Source organism: Gracilinanus agilis, chromosome 2 (genome assembly GCF_016433145.1).
Source record: "Gracilinanus agilis isolate LMUSP501 chromosome 2, AgileGrace, whole genome shotgun sequence".
NCBI lineage: Eukaryota > Metazoa > Chordata > Mammalia > Didelphimorphia > Didelphidae > Gracilinanus > Gracilinanus agilis.
The window spans coordinates 418,642,724-418,659,966 of NC_058131.1; the positions used below are offsets into that span (position 1 = coordinate 418,642,724).

The following is a 17,243-nucleotide window of genomic DNA, read 5'->3' on the forward strand; positions in this document are numbered from 1 at the left end:
CTAAGATTTAGTTGCATTAGAATAACAATAATTTCCCAAGGTTTGAACATTTTTGGAGTAGAATATCATAGCTCTGACTATAAAAAATAAAAATACAAGTAGTTGAGACTAGCATGTTCTGGGCAAACAGTTTTAGACTTAATCTATTTCTAGCATGAAGTTTTAATTTTATCTTTTGTCAAAGTCACTGTTTTCATGAGCAGTAGTCATTTTGAACTGCTTTTTAGTTAAAAAAAAAACTATGTTGTGAGTGACCTCTTAGCAGTAAGTGAGGTTTTTTTCCATATCGTGTCGTATTTATCTGATACCTTCCTATTAGTATTAAGACTATTGAATAATCTGTTCTGGAACAAGCAGATCCTTTTCAGCTCTAAATTCTATGATCCTATGATCTCAACAATCTGCTTAAAATTTAAATTTAAGTAAGCTACTATTACAAAGGGAATATGTTTTAAAAAAAAAGAAATCTACTAAATGTTTATTTTTGGTAGTATTCAGTTTCCAAGTAATAATTGAATGTTTTGAGTCACCTCCGATGTAGTAGTTTATTACTTTATGAGTCAGGCAGCTGGGAATGTCAGATACTAGACTGGAATACAACCAAGACTATCAAGTTCTTGGATTAGTTTATTGGACTTTTTATTTGGCACACATACTTGAGTAATCAGTAGAGTCAAGCTACCCATTGGTAAGATGCTGTTATTTTATAGTTTTATAGTGTAGGAAACAAAAGGTAATATACTCTAATGAAGGAGATAGAACTATTTACAAACTATTTCATTTTGTTACATTTTTTTCTGTTTTATTCCTTAAGTATTTAATTATAAAGTGAAAGGGAAAAAACACACTTTAAATGTTGAAAAAAAATTTTTTTTTTAATTTAGCGTTCTTGGACAAAAATCTTTCTGAAGTATATATTTCTTTATCTCCTTAAATAGGTCACACAAGAAGATATTTTAACTTCTTTTTGCTGACTCAGGTTCATCTATGAACATCTGTTACTGCACTATAAGAATTCAGAAAGAATAATGTGTTTCCAACTGGGATTAGTAGTAAAAGTATTTTAGAGGTCATCTTGAATGAACTTTGAATCATATATATATATATATATGATTTGGAAAATAAGAAAAAACAATGAAAGAACATTTCACATAGCCAGAAGGGTATAGCAGAAAATGGTGTGAACATAGGGAAGTAGAAAAATATAAGATGTGATACTAGGACAGTGACTTACCTTTCCAGTTAAGATGGAGAATTTGCATTAAGGAAGTAAGTAGAAATAAAAGTTGACATTTAAATTGCTGCCTGTTGCAAAAGGAAGGTTATTTTTTAAATTCTAGGCCAGGGAATTTCAACTTTGTCCAATTAGGCTATGGGTATTACTATTAAAAGTTCTGAGGAAGCAGTCATTTATTTCATTTTCTTAATTGAGATATTTTGTTTTTGATACAGCAGTTGCTTCCACCAAACAACTACTACTACCGCCAACCATAATTCCTTCCCATTAAAAAGTTAGGCAAAGCTACTTAAATGCCCAGATACTCCTCCTTTAAACTTTCTTTTTAACATTGCTATATTTTCACATTCACTTTTGTCCTGTAATTGTATGTGCACATCTTTCCTCCTCTATAAATTGTAAGTTCCTTGAGAATGAGGACCAAATCTTAATGAATATACTGGTAACTAAAAAGGGATTCAGCCTTCTGCATTATACATGCTCAAAAAAAGTTTGTTCAACCAAATTGCATCACCATTTCCCCAAAGTGCTTGCACTAGAGGATCTGTGACTTTTAATAAGGTATTGCTACTACCCTACCCCACCCTTAATACAGATAACAAACTTTGAGTGAATTAATAACCAGTTATTGAGTTGCTGTGGCTTTAAAAAAAATTGTTACCTGGTGGCCAAACTTCTAATGATGAGCCTTTCCAAATATAGCTAAGCCATTCCTTAGATGACAAACAAACAGAGTTGCTGGGCTCGAAGCTTTTGAGAACTCGGAGTCAGTCACCTTTGTGTTCTGATGAAATGTTAGAGGAGGTTATTAGTAATCAAAAGCTAATAGTTCTATAGCACTTTAAGAATTGAAAAATACTTTGTTTATATTGTCTCTTTTGATAAACCAACCATTTACTAATTTGGTCTGGAATTTTTCAGAAATTTGTAGGTCACTTTTCTGTAGACCCTTTTCCCTCCTTTATGACAAATAGTTCTAAAGTACCTTTAGATAGCTTTCTTCTGGGTCAGGAAACTGGAACTCTCATAAAGCAGCATGGGTACTTTCTAATCTTAACTATCTTGGACTTCAGCTCCTTATTTACTGTGTTTGTTTTAACCTTTCCAATCTGAAGGTCATTCTCTTAGACAGTGAGATAAATAGGAAATAAGTGGTTTTGTAGTCTTTATCTATCATTATCATCTACCTGCAAACATTAGAAGGTTCTTCTGCCTCCAAATTTATGATTAAATGCTTTTGCCCTTATCTTCTATAAGCATAAGCTCACTTAGCAGCTTGCCACTGTTGTATTTATCCTTAATTAGGTCCTTTTCTTTTACTTTTTGTATAATGGTCTGCATTCAGTAGATACTTGATAGATTTTTGAGTTTTTTTAATGAGTTGTGCATCTTCTTTTAAACTCTTAAATTTGAGGAGGCAGTTAGGTGGCTCAAGAGCCAGGCTCAGAGATAGGGAAACCTAAGGTTCAAATATGACCTCAGATGTTTCCTAGCTGTATGACTGGGCAAGTCACTTAACCCCCATTTCCTAGCCCTTTCCACTCTTCTGTCTTGGAATCTAAAAACATAGTATTGATTGTAAGACAAAAAGGTATGGGTTAAAAAAAAATAATTAAATTAAACTCTAAATTCATATGAGACCTCAGTACAAAGTTTTTTAGATCTTTGACCTTTTTCTTCCTCATCTAAATCACTTACTCCTTTGATCAAACTTCTGTTTTTTAGAGCTGCCCATCTTATTGAGTAGTGTTCCACTTTTTTTCTTTAGTTATAAAATTATATCTTCCATTCTGTCATTTGGACAAACTTTTCCATGGGATTTCCTAAAGATTTCTACAGTTATGTCAGCATTTTCTTCTTTGTCTTTTATAAATTCTAAGGTGACATGGACACTTTCTCCCAAGGTTCCATTTATTTCTTCTGGTGAAGAGGAAGGAATACTAGATGTATAGAAGTGGAAAACCTAGTTCCAAATTTGGTTTCCTCTTTTAATAACTATGTGCCCTTGAACAATTCACTATCCTTTCACAGCCTCATTTTCTTCTTCTGTAAAATGGAAATAATACCTGTTTGTTGGCACACCTACATCATAAGGTTACTATAATTCTCAAATAAGGAAAGCACTTTTAGAGATTTTTAATTAATCCTCTTTCTTTTTTGTTTAATATCCTTATCATTTGCCAATGATTCCCTAACATCACTACCACCACCACCAATAGAACCGTTCCTTATAATAAGTATAATCATCACACTGGCCATGTCTAAAAATGGGGTGCTATACCATCATAACTGTAAAGTTATCATTGATCACCACACTGATTGAGGTTGAGTTTTTTGTTTTCATTTTTGTCATTGTATGTTGTTTTCCACATTCTTCTTTTCACCAGTTTATGCCAGTCTTTACAACTTTTCTAAATTCTCTATAGCCCTCATTTCTTATGGCATAATAATATTTCATTACTCTTGACCAGGTTTTGTTCACATAAAACATTTTGTAAGCCATAAAGTGCTATGTAAATATCAGCCATAAAAAGTTTTGCTATTTGTAAAGTATTGTTCAAATATGAACGCTTTTTAAAATCATTACTATTTTTATTCACCAACCATTTCTTCCTATTGGTCCAAATTAAATCCAGAGTCATTATTAACTCAATCTGTGCAATAGGGAAAATTTGTTGAAAACACAAGGACTTTTTAGCATAGAAGAAATATAATTGCATTCTTCAATCATTTGAAATTGACTGTCATATTGAAGAAATATTAGACTTAGCCTGCTTGACCTCAGAAGGGAAGGCTAGGATTAATGGAGCAAAAGTTATAAAGAATCTGATTTCTTCTCAGTGTAAATTAAACCTTCTAATAATTAGAATGTAATGGACTGCCTCAATAGTTAATGAGTTTTTTGCTTCAGTACATCTTTCAAGAGGGATGGATCATACCATATGTTGAAAATGTTATAGGAAGGGTTTCATGCTTCATGTACTTCATGTACAGGTTAGAGTAGATGACCTTTTTGTTTTCTTCTAGCCCTTGGGATTCTGTGAAATTGAGTGTTATGTTCAAAATAAAGCAAATAGTCCTCCATTTGACTGGAATGTGAAATATAGTAAGGAACAGTGTTAGAGCAAACCATTGTCAGATAAGGAACTTGTGCTTTTACTTGGTGGAAGCAGCCAAGGGTTAAAGGGGTTGTTAAGCAGTAGAGTAATGTGATCCTATTTGCTGCAGAACATATTGCCACAGAACATATCCTCCTCCATGGCAAGTATAACTTATTATACAATTTAATTCTTGAATATAAATGGTTTTAATTCTTTGTTTTGGGCATATTGTCCGATCTGCCCCAAATAGATTAAAAGTGACTTGATATAGAGCCCTATGCTTTGGTATCCCCCAAATCACTTACATAATAAGCAGTCAAGAAATACTTACCAGAATTTCATATATTTGGTTGTTAAAACTATAGCTCATTTAGCAGTGGAATAGAATGAAACTAGGAGTCTTGAGATTGAGATACAGCATCTCTGGAACCATAGAAATCTTGGTTATTTCTAAATAACCCTTCCTAACTTACTTCCATTCACCAAGTCTTCCCTTATAACAAAGATTAAACAGTTTCTGTTAGGGGCCAGAGGACATGAGTTCAAAGCTGGGCTCTACCAGTATGGCTTACCTAAGGGCAAGTCACTTCCCCTCTGTTGGCCTCAGTTCCCTCATCTCTAAAATGAGATCCAAATCTTTGATCTTGTTTCCTTTGACTTCCAAAAGGAAAATGTCAGCAAGACAAGTTAGTCATTTACAACTTTGGGAAATGATGGATTAAGGCACTAAGTGGTGATTTTTACTTAGAAACTAAAGCTAACTATTGCATAGCCATATTTTCCCTTTGACCATTTGATTCCTTTGCAATCAGTGTTCTTTGTATCAAAATAGCATATTAAAACATTCTAACATGATGGCAGGTGACAGTTCATTTTATTTTGTTCATCTGGATATAATTGTAACATTGTTTCTCAACCTCATTATGGGGGAAGAGAGGGTGAAGCGGAAGAGGGGAATTGAAAGGCACTTCTCTACCTGAGGGTATAGACAGGAATTATTGACCATAAAATAAATATAACATGGTTTAGGGAAAACATTTAGGATTCCACATTTTGAGAAGAATATTAACAAATCTGAGCACATCTAGAGGAAGTGTAACTAAGATAAAAAGGACCAGAGAGTATGGACATGAAATCAGAATTTGGTGAAATAAGCTTAAGAAAAGCAGGGTATTTTTCAGTTTTGATTTTTGATTGGTTTTTTAGCTATATTGGTCCAAAAAGGAAATTCAAAGAAGGGATTAGACCACTGCTCTGGAGGCATGAAGTAAATGGTACTTAATGACAGAGAAGTAGAGCTATTCAACTTTTAAATTGATTTATGTTTTCTTTGCCAAAGAGAAGAACTTTTATCCCAAAAAGGATAGAACAAATATGGCTATTCTCCTAATTGTTCCCCAGAATAAGAAGGTAATGAGGAAGTAGCCTTGGTGCTTTTGAGTTCAAGTTACCTGAACTAGTCAAAGTATATATCCCAGATACTGAAAGAATAGTAGCTCTGATTTACTAAACCTCTGTCAATGATGTTTGGGAAAGGGTGCATGTCCCAGTTTTCAAAATAAAGACAAGAATGGAGTCTAAAAGTTCTAGGCTAAGGGTTCTTAACCTTTTTGAATGTTGCATACCCTTTCGGCAGTCTGGTTAGGCCTATGGACCATTCTCAAAAACCATGTTTCAATTACATAAAATAAAGTATGTGGAATTAATGGAAACCATTTATATTGAAGTACACATCAAAATGAGTTCAAGGACTCCAGGTGAAAACTACTTCCTATATAGTCCAATGAGTTTGGCTTTTTAAAAACTGATTTTCATTTAATCTTTTTTTTTTTTCATGTTACAGTTATTTCTAAATACAGCTTTCCCTCCCCAGTCCCAGCTTGCCAATGAGACTGCTTTATAAAGTTCAACAAAACCAACACATGGCCTTGTCTAATTGTCTATGATTAACAATTAATATTATGAAACTGCCTTAGAAGCTGATAATATAGCACCAATCTGTAGAATGTTTTAGGGTTCACAAAAGGCCTTATATATATTTTTATTTGATCCTCACAATAGTTCTGGAGATAAATACTATTATAATCCCCATTTTTACAAATGGGAAAACTGAAGCCTTTTGACTTGCCCAGACTAACAAAGCTAATCATAGTGTCTGAGGTGGAATTTGAACTCAAATTTTCCATGCTTTTAAGTCCAAAGCGATATCTTCTCTACCATGTTATATCCCTATGAGACAGAGGATTCCCTATCACCAAAAGTCTAGTCAGTCAATAATCAACAGGCAAATGTGGCACAGTGCCTAGAGTGCAGAACCTTGCATCTGAAAGAACTGGGTTCAGGTCGTCTCTTGAGTACTTATGAGCCACGTCACTCTGGGCAAAGCATTTAACTCTGTTTGCCTCAGTTTCCTTATCTTTCAATGGAGATAATAAGCACCTAACTTATAGAATTGTTGTGAGGATCAAATGAGATAATAGTTGCAAACTTAAAGTTCTATATACATGCTAGTTATTAAGTGCCTACTATCTGCCAGACAGTCTCCTAGCTACTAAGGATATAAATACAGTGAATGAAACCATCCCTCCTTGTAAGTAACATATTCTAATGGAGAAGACATGTACATGTATTTACAGGATAATATAAGGCAGAGGTCAGGAGGGAGTACATTGCAGCCATGGGAAACAGACAACAGGAAAGCACACGATTGGAGTCTCATTCCTGTGTAAGGAGTAAGAGACAGCTGGATTGCATAATTATATAGTGTAAGAGGGGAAAAGAGTTTTATGTTCTATGAGTCTAGAAAGACAGGTTTGGGTCAGTTCATGAAAGATTTTTAAATCTGAACAGAGTAGTTTATATTTTATCCTAAAAGCAATAGGGAATTTCTGGAATTAATTGATATGGGAAATCCCATAATCAGATAGGCATTTTAAAAGAATACTTTGGCCCAAGGATTGTGTATCATGGTCTGGAAAAATGGGACTTGAGGCAAAGAGGCCAATCAGGAGTTTATTGAAATAATCTAGGGAAGAAATTTTGAGAATCTGAACTAAGGTGATAACTGTGTGGTCAGAGAAAAAGGGTCCTGATGACCAGAGAAATTATCGAGATGAAAATAGCAAGATTTGACAATTGGTTGGATATAGAGAGTGAGGGAGAATAAGGAATTGAGGATAATGAACCTTGGAGATGAGAAGAATAGCAGTACCTTCAGGCTAAGGCTAGGTGACCATTTGTCAAAATATATTGTAAAGAAGTTTTCTTTTTCCACATTAGTACAACTAGATGGTTTAAGGTTCCTTCTAAATCTTGAGATTTTGCAGATTTGGTGTTGGGGATGGGATGGAATAAAACTAGAAAGATTCGATAGGGAGATCTTGGAATGCCAGGATAAGAAGCTCCAGTTTTATCCTGAGAGCTATTTGGTAGAGAGGAAAGAGCCATGGATTTGGAATCAGAGAAGACACAAATTCAGTTCCTGGCTCTGCTAGTTATTGCCTTGTGTCACTTTTGCTCTCTGGGCCTCACTTTCCACATCTGTAAAATGAGAGGATTGACTAGGAGCATTCTAAGATCCTTTCCCACTTGAAATTGATCCAGATGGCAACATCATACTCATTAAAATTTTAGAAACTGTTGTGACACTCCAATTCTTTGTACTTTGTACTTTGTATACCCAGTGCACTCCTCATTTATGCCTCTTAGAATCTTTTCTTTCTTTCAAGACTAAGCTAATGCTCCAATTTATATTTGGAGACTCTCCTAATCCTCATCCACCTATTTTTAGCAAAAATTGCCTACACCAATGAACTAAGTGGTCTGATCCAGAAAAATAAATTGTATATACTTGAGTAGATGTACAGTCTCCTCCAAAAGAATGTGAGCTACATTGGAATAGGATCGATATATGCCACTCAGTGCCTAGCACAATACCTAGCACATTGGCCACTTAATTAAAGCACACTGAATAATGCCAGATGCAGATTTTCAACTGTTCTACAATTTATTGAGAGTTCTCTGGAGAACTAAAAAATTAAGAGATTTGCTCCCAGATCCCACAGCCAGAGGCAAGACTTGAATTTAGGTCTTCCTGACTGTAATATCAGCTCTCTATGTAAAATTTAATACTTTCTTTCTCCATTTGACAGATATTTGAGGGCCTACTCTAAATTTCAGGGTTCTATGTGTTACATGCTTTTATTTTACTCATTTTTTCAATACCACCACTAGTATTCAAAATACTATCCATGTTCATTTGTTACTTGAATATCAATAATATGCTAGGTATTATGCAGAATGTAGAGGTATTGAACTTAATCTAAAATGAGAAGAAAAACACAAAGAATATAAGTATTCTTTGAGTAAAGAGTAGCAATGTACTCTATGGTGATCATTTTTATTTAATCTGTTGATGGATGGTAGCTAAATCAGATATAGCAAGTGTATATTTTGGGCATCTTTACAAGTATGCCAAAAATTCTCATTTTTGGCTTCTGAACTCATCTCTATGATTCTCTACAATTCTTGACTCCTAAAGATTATAGTTTAAGCACTCTTTATAGTGGGTATCAGATTTATTTTTTTACTTTTTGCTTTTCAGATGTACCTCCTGCTGATCAAGAGAAGCTTTTTATCCAGAAGTTACGTCAATGTTGTGTCCTCTTTGACTTTGTTTCTGATCCACTAAGTGACCTAAAGTGGAAGGAAGTAAAACGAGCTGCTTTAAGTGAAATGGTAGAATATATCACACACAATCGAAATGTGATCACAGAGCCTATTTACCCTGAAGTAGTACATATGGTAAGTGATTACAATTTTAATTGTAATTTCTAATCCATTTAGGAAATGAATTCAGGTATTCACAGGGTGGGATGAGGTGGCAGGTAGATTGCTTGCCATCAGCTCTTTCTTTTCTGTTAGTTATTTTGATAATTATTTGCCCATCTTACTTATAGTTGTCTGTTAAACTCTAGAAAAAGACAAACCTCTAGGGTATCATATGATTGGCAAACATTAATTGGTATGCTTCTAGTGTCAGTTTCCAAAACTTTACTGTTCAATTGATTGTCCTTAGTAAATACTGTTAACAGATAATTATATTTTTTTATTTAAAAATCCATACTTTTACTCTGAATAAAAGCTTTTTTATGAAAGGAGCTTCTTTTCTTGATCAGCTCTTTTCTACTCCTTTTTTTTTTTTTTAAACCCTTACCTTCTGCCTTAGAATCAATACTATATATTGGTTCCAAGGCAGAAGAGTGGTAGGGGCTAAGCATTGGGGGTTAAATGACTTGCCCAGGGTCACACAGCAAGGAAGTGTCTGAGGCCAGATTTGAACCTAGGACTTCCCATCTCTAGACCTGGCTCTCAAACCCCTGAGCCACCCAGCTGCCCCCCTTGTACTTCTTAATCAGTGTTGTCTCAGATATTAGATTTGGCCTCAATTTGTCAGACTATAATTAATTTTGAAGGTCTAATTTTAAACTTCGTTCGTTGATTCCTGCCACTGTTTAGCAATCATGGTAACTAAAGCCCAAGTTGACAATTTCCCTCAAACATTAGAAACCACGTGCTCGGATCATGGGATTATGGAGTTAAAGCCAGAAGGTGCTCTATAGGACATGAAGTCCAGGCCTCTTGTTTTTCAGATGAGAAAACTGAGGCTCAGAGTTGGGAACCCAGACAGTTGGACTCTGAATTTAGTGCTCTTTCCACTAACTCATGGGGACAAAATAAATACTATGAGTTGATTGATTCCAACTAATTGGAAAAGGTTGACTTGAATTAGTGAAGATTAGTAAATTTTAAAATAAATAAATTAGTAAAAATTAAGAATTTTTTTCTCTTTAGACCTAGAGAACCACTCAGACTAACACAATAACTCCTGACTTATTTAATAGACAAGTTGTTTTATTTAGCAATAACTGTTTGTATAAAGATGTGGCATAGACCTTTAAAAAAAAAAAAAGGCTTCGATACCTTTAATTTGCCCAGAATAACCATTATTCCTAGAGAATGCCAAAATGTAACTTAGACTCTACTTTGCTGGATTGTCTCACATTTTTAATTAGTGAAATTTGAACTAGGTTTTTTACTTCACACTCTCAACCCCTATTTTCTTAAATTTTTTAATTAAAATTCCTGTTTGAGTTCAGTCTTTTAAGCTTTATTTTCATCTCTGTCATAGCTCTGGTATATATCTAACTTAGCATCTTTCAACTAAAACTGCTTTTTTTCCAAAGTTAATAATGATCTCATAATTGCCGAAAGGAGTGGCTTTTTTTCAGGCCTCATCCTCTTCAATCTCCTTGCAGCTTTTGACAATGTCAGTCATCCACTTCTCCTTAATACTTTCTTTTCTCTTGGTTTTCAAAACATTTCTTTCCTGATTCTCTTCCTACCTTTCTAACAGCTCCTTCTGGAGCCTTTTGTTGTTATATCTTCATGCAGGTTATACCTTGAAAATCGTGGGTGTCCCCCAAGGCTCTATCCTGAGCCCTCTTTTCTCCCTCGATACTGTTTCACTTGGTGATCCCATTAGCTCCCCAATATTCAGTTATCATCTCTGGTCTGATAATTCCTAAAGCTAACCCCAACCACCTTCCTGACCCTTCAAGTCTTACGTCATACAGTTCTAAGTGGACATCTAAAATTGGATATAGACTCTTAAATTCAATATATCTTCTCCTGCCTCATTCCTCTCTCTTTTTTTTTAAACCCTTAACTTCTGTGTATTGGCTCCTTGGTGGAAGAGTGGTAAGGGTGGGCAATGGGGGTCAAGTGACTTGCCCAGGGTCACACAGCTGGGAAGTGTCTGAGGCCGGATTTGAACCTAGGACCTCCCATTTCTAGGCCTGGCTCACAATCCACTGAGCTACCCAGCTACCCCTGCCCCATTCTTCTCAATTCCTAACTTTACTGTTACTATTTAAGGGCACCATTATCCTCACAAACCAGGTGTCAGTCTCAACTTCTCACTCTTTCTCACTCCCCATATCCAATATGGTGCCAAGTCCTGTTGATTCATTCTTCCTAACATATACACCTTTGTCTCTCCTTTCTGACACTGTCACCATCTTGATGCATGCCCTCATCTCCTCATACACAGATTACTGCAATAGCCTATTGGTTAGTATCCCTCAAGTCCCCACCCCAGTCCAGTCCATCCTCTTCTCCACTGTCAGAAGTGATCTTAATAGAGCACAGGCTTGACTATCTCTCTTTCTTTCTCTCCCTGTCTCCCTCCCTTTTCTCTCTCCCTCTCTCCCCCTCCTTCCACTCTCTCTTTCTCTCATTCCCTCCCCCTCTTCCTCCTCTGTTTCTCTCTCATACTCTCATTCCGTCTCATACTCTCATTCCCTCCCTCCCTCTCTTACTCTCACTTTTGTTCTCATTCTCACCCTATCTGTATTACTTTCAAGATCATAAAATCCTCCTTTTAACTTTGTTCTCCTGGATTCTCTTGACTTCCTTTATGTCTCAGCTCAAATCCTACCTTCTTCTAGGAGGTACCCTCCATACTAGTGCCTCTCTTCTGAGATTACATCCAGTTTACCCTGCATGTATTTTGTTATGTGCATAATTCTTTGCAGATTATCTTCCCCATTAGAATAAGAGTTCCATTAGGGCAGAGACTGTCTTTGCCCTTCTTTATATCTCCAGTCATTAACATCGCTTAGCATGTTGAAAGAGCTTAATAAGTGCTTATTGATATGACTTGAACCAAAGTTAGAACCAGTAAGAAATATCTGCCTTTCAAGTGTATATTATAGCATCATAGTTCCAAGTTCTCTAAAAGTGGGGACCTTGACTTCATTTTTTAGGCATTCATAAGGTACAAAGTTTCTCCCATAAGTGTTCCCCAATTCTCCCACAATGCATTATTTGTATGGACTGACCTCAGCAACTAGAGAACACATAACCTTGTACTATAAAAACTAGATTCTTAGTCATAAGCTGTTGAAGTACTGTGTGCCTACTTTAAATTTTGAGAATCTGATTCTTATTCTGCAATAAAAAGCATTATAAAATATTTTAAGGGCAAATATAACATCTTAGTTCATGATATTACAAGGTATTTTTGTTCCAAAATGTGTTTCAAAGAGATCACTTTGGTTAAAAGTAGTAATTCAAAAAAACTAGGGATTTTGTGACATTTAAAAATGTTATCTTTTTTAAAATCAACCCAAAATTCAGTGACTCCTTTTTAAGGTTTGAGTCCCTAAAGAAACAATAAGCATAACTATTTCACAAAATCACTTTATTCTTTGGAAATGAGGTTAGATATACATAGACAACTGTTATTTGGCCTAAAGTTCTTGATGTGTGGCTGCCTGCTGCTGTAACTTTAAAGTCTCCAAAGGCCATACTTGTAACAGTACCTAGGACTTGAATTAGATAAAACTGTACTAAGTACACTTTTCACATAGCAAAAAAAATTATAGAATTTTAGAATTAGATTAGAAACACTGACCAGAATTATCTTTAAACTGGTTTCCGTGAAGTAGACCAAAGAGTGTCCATGAAAAGAAAAGTACATACCACAAACTAACTTGCTTTGAGACATCCAGGTAGCACAATAGATAGAGCAACTTAGGCTTAGAGTCAGGAGGACCTTGGTTCAGATCTGACCTCAGATATGTGACCCTGGGCAAGTCACTTAACCCCAAATGTCTAGCTCTTAATGCTCTTCTGTTTTAGAATCAATACTTAATGTAAATTCTGAGACGGGGGTACTGTTGTATGTTTTTTTTAAGTGACCTATTTTGATTCGCTGTTTGTAGTGTGTAATGTATATCAGCAGAGAGAACCATGGAAAATAGGTTTGAAATGGATATAGTGACTGAAAAGTTGGGCTGCTTTGTGATCTAGACTTGCCCAAGTGAGCTCTTCTGATTTCAGTTCTTTACTTTTTCTATTAAATTACACAACTCTTGCTTTCCTCTTCCTCTCATGCTTCTCCAGTCAAAATGATAAATCAACAAATAGTTATTAAGCCTTACTAGGTTCTATGTACCATGCTAAGCACTGGGTATATAAAGAAAGGCAAAAACAGTTCCTTTTTCTTCAACCTGGATCCAAGATTGAAGACATTCTTAAACATCCAATTTATATTAATAAGCCATATATATAATACTCTGAATTTCAAACCAGAAAGGCAAAGCCGGAAACGAATAGAATAATTATATAGTCTTGATAGTACTCCCTTTCTTCTAGTAGATTCAGAGGTTTTCGTTTTACTACAGAGATGTTTGAGTCAACTTGCTTTACTCAGCTAACTTCACTGCATCCTAAAAAAATTTGATGCCCTCCTGGAGATCATTGTGAGCATGTGCTAATGGGAACTTTGGTAGTATACAAAGAAGTAGATGAGAGTTTTATTTTTTACTAGTCCAGGCTGAAATCTGATTTCTAGTTCTTCCCAGAACCTAAATATGAAATAAGAAAGGAGGGTTTGAGTAGTTCCCCGAATAAATCCTTCTTACTTTTCTGGTGCTTTAGAAGAGAGAGGAATAGAGAGAAATGGGACAAAAGATAAGAGGGCTTGTTCCCTATCAAAAGTGAGGAAGTGTATCAGATTGACTAATATGACAGAAAAGAGAAATACAAATGCCAAATGTTGGAGGGGATGTTGGAAAAATCAGACTCTACAGCACTATTGGTGGAGTTATGAACTGATCCAACCATCCTGAAGAGCCATTTGGAACTGCCCAAACGACTATAAAACTGTGCATACCATTTGACCTAGTAACAATTCTACTTGATCTGTATTCCAAAGAGTTCAAAGAAAAAGGAAAAGGACCTATTTATACAAAAATCTTAATAGCCGCTATTTTTGTGGTGACAAAGGATTGGAAATTGATGCCCATCAGTTGGGATGGCTAAACAAGTTATGGCATAAAATTGTGATGGAATACTGTTGTATTATAAGAAATGATGAGTAAGATCCTTTCAGAAAAACCTGGAAAGGCTTAATATGAACTGAGGCAAAGTAAAGTGAGCAGAACAAGCACAACATTGTACAAAGAAACAGCAATATTGTGGGATGAACAACCTAGCTATTCTCAGTAATACAATGATCTAAAACAATTCCAAAGGACTCATGATGAAAAATGCTATCCACTTCCAGAGAAAGAACTGCTAGAGTCCGGACACAGATTGAAGCATACTTTTTAACTTTCTGTTTCTTTTCTTTTTGTGTGTTGTCTTTCACAATATGACTAATATGGAAATGTTTTGCATGACTAAACATGTATAATCTATATCAAAGTGCTTGCCTTCTCAATGAGGGAGAGATAGAATTTGGAACTCAAAATCTGTTTAAATGAATGTTTAAAAATATTTACATATAAGGGGAAAAAAGTGAGGAAGTAAGATATTCTTTTGCTCAATGTCTATCTTAAAAGAAATGAAGAACATCTTCATCTCACTACCTTACCTATTCAGAACAATGTTTTAACATCTAAATAGGTTCTGGGAAGGAATCTGTTAAACCCACCTAGGCATCAAAATAATTGTCATGTTTACCACTTGTACGTATTGTACTCTTCTGGACTATAAGTCCCTTTTACTTGGAAAGTTGCCAGTGATGTTTTTACTTTTAGTTGTCATGCCATAGTTTAGAAAGGCACTAGTTTATACTTCAGTGTATTGCATGTAATGACTTTCTCTGAAGTATTGAAAGCCCTTTAAATGGTCTTAATTCTAATATAAGGAGCAATTACCTTGGTGTAGCCAAAAGTGCACTCAACCTAGAATCAGAAGACCTGAATTCTAATTCTGCTGCTGACTGTCTACATGACCTCAAACCAGTAACTTCTCTGAACTTTTTTTCATCTGTAAAACTGAGATGATTATATGTGTGTATACACACACACATACACACACTTATTTGTTTGTTTGTTTGTTTGTTTGTTTTTGCAGCCCTTACCTCCTGTCTTGGAATCAATACTGTGTATTGGTTCCAAGGCAGAAGAGTGGTAAGGGCTAGGCAATAGGGGTCAAGTGACTTGCCCAGGGTTACATGGCTAGGAAGTGTCTGCGGCTAGATTTGAACCCAGGACCTCCCATCTTTGGGCCTAGTGGCTCTTCATCCACTGAGTCACCTAGCTGTCGCCTGAGATGATATTTTATACTGTATTTTATATTAACCCTCACAGGGTCATTAGAAAATGCTTTGTAAACCTCAACACATTTATAGACTATGAGTTGCTATTATAATTCATTTATATTTCAAGTGTTGCCTAGACCTTTTCATGCTGGGAAGGTGTTTCTTTGTCATCCAGTTTAATCTTTTTATTTTATAGATGAGAAAACTAAGCTCAGAGTAAATGTCAGTCATTAATTCAGATCGTATCTTCTGATTCCAAATCCAGTGCCCTTCTTTATTTTGTTAAATTTTATTTCAATTTTAAATAAATTGATCTGTTTGTTTATTATGGACATTTTACTTCTCTCAAATATTGATAGCTAAATGAAATTTTAAAATATTGTTTTGCTAAATTTTCTTAGTCCTAATTGTCGTTAAACTTCTTTGGCTTCTTACACTGTTATTTATACCTACTCTTCTTGGATGTGCTCTCCTCCCTTGACTTTAGTGATAATAATCTCCTGGTTTTTCTACCTATCTGACCATTCCTTTTCAGGTTCTTTTTTGTTTTGTTTTATTTGTTTTTTGCTGGTTCATCTCTATCAAGATTTAGAGCTAGGTCACTTCCTTCTCATTCTATGGTAATGTGAATCATCAGTTCTTATGGGCCTTATTATCTTCTTAATGCATATACTCCTAAATTTATCAATTCAGCCCTAATCTCCCTTCTGAAATCTAGTGTCTCCTTGCCAAAATGTTTAATGGGCATCTCAAACTCAACACATCTGGAAAAGGACTCTTTTGTCTTTTTTCCTGTTATTTTCCCATTCTTCAGACATCTGTCTCCCAGCTACCCAAAAAACATGTATCCTTGGCTCTTCTCCCTCACCCCCACCTCCACCCACCCCCATCCAATCAGTTAGTCTGTTTTTTTCCAGCTTCACAATATCTTACAACCAAAACCATCTCCACTCATTTTAGGAGGTCATCATCCTTTTTTAGGTCTTTATTACTTCTTACCTAGTCTAATCTCATCCTAATTGAACTCTTTAGTTCCTATTTCTCCTCTCTAATACATATCCTGTCTAGCCTCTGAGACACAAGTCTAGCCATTTCTCTTCCCTAAGTTCCCCATTACCTCAAAAAGAAATGCATACTCCTTGGCCTGGCACTGAATGCCCTCTGCAGTGCAACTTTAGCCTACATTTCTATCACTCTCCTTTGAAAACTCTTATGTTCTAGCCAAACTTGACTGTTCATTAGGTAATCAACCAGTTTTATCCTTCCATTGGCATATTCCATGCAGTTACACTAGCTAGCTATCTCCCATTCCTGGAATGTCCTCCTTCCTCCTTTATGTGAGGTTCCATTAAGTCTGCTCCATGGCAAAACCTGCTCTGGTAGCCAATGGTTATTTTGCTCCCCATTTGAATGGGCTTTGGTTTAGTCATCTTTGTGTGTGTTTTATCTTCCAAATAGGCTACAAGAAGAATGAAAGCCCTTGAAGGCAGGAACTATGTCCTTTTGGTCTTTGTATCCTAATAACATAGCATTGTTCCTTTCATATTATAGATGTTTAATAAATGCTATTGAATTTAATTTTAAGACATTATTAAAAGTGTTTAAGAAAACCCAGTAATTTAATGAGTAAAAAACATCTGGGAAATGGTTTGAGGTTTTTTTCTTTCTGAAGCTATTTCATCTTTGAGAATACTCTTCCTTTATGGAATATTCCTAACCTTTTCATGAAACCTTCCCATACTATTGCATTTCACACTGTTCTCTCTGTCCTTTTAATTTATAACATTGCACT

At 35.4% G+C, this 17,243-nt stretch overlaps 1 protein-coding gene across 6 annotated transcripts in view; it reads left to right on the top strand.

Annotated features, from left to right (window-relative positions):
* The window catches only part of PPP2R5C (protein phosphatase 2 regulatory subunit B'gamma), a 219,900-nt gene that overhangs the window by 137,530 nt on the left and 65,127 nt on the right, over positions 1-17,243 (top strand). For all 6 annotated transcript variants that reach the window (XM_044664603.1, XM_044664604.1, XM_044664605.1 and 3 more), the window contains one exon: positions 8,942-9,141. In XM_044664603.1, coding sequence (XP_044520538.1) covers positions 8,942-9,141 — 200 coding nt within the window. The remainder of the gene's footprint in view (positions 1-8,941; positions 9,142-17,243) is intronic.